This window comes from Lactuca serriola, chromosome 1, assembly GCF_051521515.1.
Source record: "Lactuca serriola cultivar US96UC23 chromosome 1, Lser_US96UC23_V15, whole genome shotgun sequence".
Classification (NCBI taxonomy): domain Eukaryota; kingdom Viridiplantae; phylum Streptophyta; class Magnoliopsida; order Asterales; family Asteraceae; genus Lactuca; species Lactuca serriola.
The window spans coordinates 54,089,699-54,096,304 of NC_136408.1; the positions used below are offsets into that span (position 1 = coordinate 54,089,699).

Sequence of the window (6,606 nt, forward strand, 5' to 3'; positions counted from 1 at the left end):
AAGTTGTTTATTCAGATATGCTACTTTAATTCTCTATTTTTACCGCATTTAATGCCATTTATTAATAAATTTAAGAAAATATATAATATAACAATTACAGAAATCTTCTGGTACATATTTTTGTATCCTTCTTTCTATTACCGTAATCTTATTTCATATCTTATATTGTTAAATAAAGTTACATATCTCGTCCATTGACTATTTATACATTTGTAATTTAAGTGTATCTAGAAGTTATTTTATATATTGAACCCTAAATAATCAAATTGATTTTTATTTTGACCATAACTTCAATGATTTTTGTTGGATAATTAACAACAAATGGGTACTTTAAGGGAATTATGTCTATTTTACTTGCATACTCTTCTATCATTCATATCCATGAATTTTTTTTAATTAAGATAAAAAACTAATTAATTCAGTTTGTCAACAACATGTTGCTAATAAATTAAATCAAACATAATATTGTTAACAACATATTATCAATGAACTTTTATTGGTTGATGGGATTCAATGAAACAAAATCTTAATTTGTAAAGTAGGTAAAAGACTCTAGTTGTGCTTGACGTTGACGCTACAAAACCTTAAATATATATCACCTTTTTTTTACATGCAAAATAATAATAATAATAATAATTAGTGCGTCGATCGTGTTTTTTTCAATAAATTTCTCATTAATTTTCTAGATATAGAGTTCAAAAAATACATGCACCAAGAAGAGAAGTCGCAATCTAGGTTTAATGAAACATAACAACACAAGATGATTGATCATTATCGACTTGGATTCATAAATGGTAGATATGCTATTATTAGAATCAAAATTGCAATTTAGGTTTCCGATAAATTTGTCGCTTTGAGCTAGCTACAAACTCATTGGCATGAAAAGATGAAAAGATACTCAATGTTCTCTTCATCTTTAGGTTTCTTATTCGTTTTTTATTTGTCAATGACATTTTCTAACAATCGAGCATATATAGCGTCCATCATTGAACTTATGTGCTACAACTTTTCTTTATAGATGATCTAATTTTGTATTTAACTTTCTTTGGGGTTGGTATTGGGGAAATAGATTGCCTTATAAGATAATATGTTTGAATAGAGATAAGAAAGGAAGAATAAACATACCATATGTTTATTCTTTTTTATTTCAAAGTAATAAGAAATAAAAACAAGTTTTTAATTTCCAAATGTGGTATGTTTTGATTTTCATGTTGTTATAGGCACTAACGTTGACAAAAGTTGTCCACAATAGCGTCTCCAAAGTATATATCAACTACCATAATAAGTTTTAAACATCTTTTATTACATATATTATAAATAATAAATACATCTCTAAACTCTAAACCTTAAACTTGTAAAAATAATCATATTTTCCATCATGCTACTTCTTATCATAAATAACATATTTAACGTTATGTTATAATATATGTTACCACATAACACATGATTGTCGCTGTTAATGTTTCAAAGAACTTATATGATCATATACAAATCAATAAAGTTATATGATCATACATATACATTACTTGCTATTAAAAACCAAAAGTAAAAGAACAACACATATCTACAAGAGTAATAGTCTTTGCACCATACAAAAGGGAAAATTGGATTTGTGAAACCGATTACTTCTCTCATGCTATCACAAATTCATTGCTTCAAGTAAGTTTACGTAGGATATGTACTTGATGTTCTCTTCCAATGCCTTAATATGATTATACATACACTTTGTGGTCAGTCAACATCTCGATAATCATGGTATAATTCATTTTCATTTTATACAAACCGATTGAATCCTACGTAGATAAGTTTATTGTTATAAACTCCAACATTTCTAAAAGGGGTATTGAAATTTGACTCTACAAGCAACTTCAAGCAATTACCTTTTTCATTAGAATTTAATTAGAAAACAAATGAGTGAAGATATGTCAAAAAGGAAGAGAGAAAGTTGACATAAATTCCTTTAAACACATCCATGTGTTATTATTTAACGGAAAACCATTATAGCATTAGTGTGAGAGACCATAATAAAGCAACACTAGCTATTTGGTACAAAAGTATACACAATATTTTTTTGGTGGACTAATTCCGCATATCAAATATATAGTTAAGGGACTAAATATGTACTATACCAATCTACAGAATAGAATTAGATTTTGTTAGGTGAAATAATAATGAACAAATAAACAATCCATTGGAACAAGGCGCATGGTAGTCACGCTACACTCTCATTTCCAGTCGGTCTATTCCTTTCATCCTTCGATTGTCAAGGCAAAGTAACGTCTGCAAGAGACCACTCTCCATCCTCCGATTTTCTCTCTTCAAAAACCCTAAAAGATTGTCGTAAAACCTTGATCGTATCACAAACCTTAAGAAACCCATTGCTTAGTTCCAATCAAGTAAAGTATCCCATCAATTCATGCAAAAACATTTATTATTTATGTACATTCTATCTGGGTTTTGGTGACCACTGCTCAAATTCGAAAACCCCAACTTTGTTGCGTAATTTTTGTTTTTGTTTTGAAGAATGTCGATTTTGGGTCGGAATCGGTCACAGACCTTATTCTACACTCCGCCGGCGATGAGAAGCCACAATCAGCAGCCGGAGTTCTGTCAAGAAGAGAAGCAAGTAAGCCCCCAAAAGGAAGACCAATCGGAGTCTTTTCTGAATAGTAACAGTAGCCATAATGTCGAGATGTCCAATTTGGATCGGTTCATGAAGATGAGTACTCCGATTGTCACTGCTCAGCATTTCCCCAAGGTATAAAAACAAAATTCAAACAAAAACCCCTAATTATTTTTCACCAATTCGTAACTGTTTATAATCTGGGCAATCGACAAAATGTGAAATTTCCGACGTCGAACTACTTCTTGATTTTTGAATTCGAATTCGTGTTAAATACTTCTCCAAAATTAAATAATTTATTCTATTCATGTTCAATTTGTGTAATTGATGAAATCGTGAAAGTTAGAATTATTTTATTGGAACTGATTCGAATTTTTGTTTTACTTTCTTGCTTGTTTTATACTCAATTTCATTAGGTTAAAACAATGCTAAAGCTTTGATTAACTATTAATTATCGATTACTCATATGTCTCTTTCGTTAATAATTTTTCTGTCAATCAAAAATCTGTTGTCAAAATCTTGAAAACACTTCGATTATAAACTCGATTCATGAAATGTTCATTTACATTTCCAAAAAAAAAACGTTACATTCATATTAAATCATCAACCATATCATAGTAAAGGGATCATTTCATCTTCCAAATCATCAAATCTATCAAAAAAAATTATCTTTAACTTTTCATTTTCTCTGTAGACTAGCATAAAGGGATGGAGAAACGAAGAACATTACCAACCATACTTCATTCTTGATGATCTTTGGGAAACCTACACAGAATGGAGTGCATATGGAGCTGGTGTTCCCCTTGTATTAAATGAAAAAGACTATGTTGTTCAATACTACACCCCTTATATATCCGCCATTCAACTATACATAGACCCATCTCCACCTTTCACAAACTCAAGGTAAACCTCATTTATTTACAACTTTGCCACTCCCACCATATTCCAATTTCCATACTTGCATGTAATTAATCGGTTTTTCCGACATGTATTTCACTAGGGTTTCATGATATAAATGTTATAAAAAAAAACGTGTCATTTTTTATAATTAATGTACGCGTAATTTATTTATTTGTTACAGGAGGGCAGGTGAGCAAAGTGATTCTGGTAGTAGTGATGGGAGTTATGAAGGAGGGGCAGCTGAAAATAATCCTGATTCTGTTGCACAAAGTTTTAATAAACTTATGCTTGATGAACATGAATTTAGAAGCCCACATGGGCTTCTTGCTTATGAATTTTATGAGAAGATCTTACCTTTTCATCGTAGGCCTTTGGTTGACAAGGCAAGTCGAATCACAAATTATGAAATTACCAAATTACCCCTGTCGAATATGGTTAAAAAAAAGAGTTTAATTGTTGTAAATGTTAACAGGTTTCGGATCTTGCAAAAATGTTTCCCGCGATAAGATCTTACCGCAGCTGTGATTTGACTCCATCGAGTTGGTTTTCTGTTGCATGGTAATATATAAATATATAAATATATTAATATATAATAAATAATAATCTTTCATTTTTTTTTTTATAAATTTTTACTGTTTTTTTTGTTATGAACTTGATGATTATGTTTTATTTAGGTATCCGATATATAGAATACCGCACGGGCCATCTCTTCATGAAGTTGAGAGTTGTTTCTTGACCTATCATTCTCTCTCATCTCCCGTAAAAGGTATATTTTTCTTATTTCCTTTTTTTTTTCTATTAAAACATCATATAATAGAAAGTAAATTATGGTTTTAAATTTTTAATGTTTTATCATAGAGTTAATCACAAAAATGACCAAAAGAGTAAAGGGTAAAACACCAAACGATCACCTTTTCGACATTTATTACAAAATTGCCACTTTTTTCATGAAAAAAAGTTGAGGATTTGCGCAATTACTTTTTCTAACATCATATTTTCGAAAAAAAAAATTGGAAATTAACATGATTTTTCGCAAAGTTGATGTCATTTTGCGAAATAACTAGAAAAGCATGGAAGCTTAAAAAAATTGGTTTGGAGATTTTTTATTTGAATGGACATTTTTTTTAGATTTTCGCATTGGTCGATAAGCTCCTAATGTAAACCATATGCTATAATTAGATTTTCGCAACGCTTTTTTTTAGATTTTCACAATCTTTAAGTTCCCATGAAAAGTTAACGATGATGTTTCCGTATTTTGTTATAAAAATGATCATAAAAACCTAAAAAACTCTTAAAAATCTCTTTTTTTAGATTTTCACGATCGTCGACATTTGGTTTTGGGTGTTATATCTTAACCTCAATTGGTTATATTTCTAGATTAACCAAGTCTTTATTATTATATATGGTAACATAACACATTAACATGTAGATAGATGTTCATGTTAAAACTTATGATTTTGGCAAATTTATTTTAGGCATGGATGGAGATAATTCAAATGATGGGGGACATGGACATGGACAACTTTCATTGCCAATTTTTGGATTTTCTGTTTACAAGTTCAGGAGTTGTGACTGGATTCCAAATGTTCATGGAGTTGAAAAAGTCAACTCTCTCATACATTCAACTGACAATTGGCTTCGCATGTTGGGTGTATTCCACCCTGATTTCATGCATTTTAAAACCCGTGCTTTTTTACAGTGACAGCTGGCAGCCGGGTAAACTAGGTGTTAAAAGTTAAAAACAAAACAGATAGATGTTCACATCAGGTAAAAACCTGACTTTTTTTTTTTAGGTTTTTAAAACTTTAAAAGGCTAGACTTTAGAGTCCATTTTTTGGGCTTTTGGATGATACATACATAATCCCATATAACTTGGTGGTTTTGTTGAAGGTATATGACTTTTTTTTTGGGGGGGGATTTGAGAGCAGTAGTGATGTAGTTACTTGTACTTTGTGCAGTAAAAATTGTAAATTGCTCTCTAGAATGATTTGAAACTTTTTGTAGGATGTTTTTTTTTATCTTATGGTTTTTATCTAATTGCTGAAATGCTACCCTTGTTACATCATGTTTTTGTTTATGATTTGGTGCTTTTATGTGGACACTATGATTTACCTTTTTTAAATCGCTATCTATCTTTTGTATGTGTTATGTCTATGTGTATGATTTTTGAAATAAGTTACAACACTCGTTTTTCTAGACCAAAAAAAAAATGGTTTTATTGGGCTTTTCTGAAAAATCTAAAGAATAATTGTATTCTTTATCTAACCTTTTTTCATTTAAGAAGAATCTAAAGAAAAAAAATATAGGAACGGGTGAATCCATAAATAACAAAGCATTGGTATCATGATACCTTAGTTGATTTCATTAAAAAAGCTGGAGACGAAGAAGAAATATGCAACAAAATTCGATTAATTCACTAGCTTTTGTTGAGTGCTTTCACTTCTATCCTTTAGTACAACTTTCTTACTTATCCCAATCTTGGTGATAGCTTTTGATTACGTCCCACTTCAGGTTCCTTTTCATTATCACATGACAGATTTTCAGATGGATTTGAGTAGATATCCTAATCAAAGTTCTGATTTTCATTATCTTCGTTTTCATATTTTTACCATTCCTCCTCAATCTAGTCAAATAGTGGTTTGTTGTAGCGATCACTATGAACACTAATTCTACCATCATTAGCATGTGTAGATTCAACAAATGCCTTACAATTACCATCATTTTTTAAAATCTTCAACCCATCTACCAAAGATTCTTTGTAAAAGCGTAAATAAACATCATTTCATCTCTTTTTAGTCGGCTTTTTAAGAAATGAGATAAAATTTGTATATCCTATAGAACTAAAATCCACATCTCTCGCTTTAATGGGGTAGAAGTAAACTAGATGCTTTGGTATGAGTGTACCTTCGTAGTAAGTAGTAACATCACATATAAGAAGTTAAAATGGAATTGATGTAATTATATTCATTATTTCACTATTACTTGAAGAAACTATGCTTAGATTTGAACGCTAACATAGAGTTTAATGATAAATTCGCAGTCCTAAGTAGTTTTCATAAGAAAAAAGGGTAAGTATAAGAGAA

General features: G+C 30.1%; 1 protein-coding gene across 2 annotated transcripts; it reads left to right on the top strand.

Annotated features, from left to right (window-relative positions):
• The first annotated feature begins 2,196 nt into the window (after positions 1–2,196).
• On the top strand, positions 2,197–5,583 carry LOC145088790 (uncharacterized). Of its 2 annotated transcripts, none has more exons than XM_079027203.1 (7): positions 2,197–2,401; positions 2,524–2,758; positions 3,318–3,526; positions 3,705–3,906; positions 3,996–4,081; positions 4,198–4,289; positions 4,999–5,583. In XM_079027203.1, the coding sequence occupies exons 2-7, from the start codon at positions 2,525–2,527 to the stop codon at positions 5,223–5,225; spliced, it is 1,050 nt and encodes a 349-aa protein (XP_078883329.1). In that variant the 5' UTR covers positions 2,197–2,401; position 2,524; the 3' UTR covers positions 5,226–5,583. The 2 variants fall into 2 exon arrangements, with proteins under 2 accessions (XP_078883329.1, XP_078883323.1); XM_079027197.1 differs by having other exon boundaries at positions 2,197–2,396.
• The last annotated feature ends 1,023 nt before the right edge of the window (positions 5,584–6,606 follow it).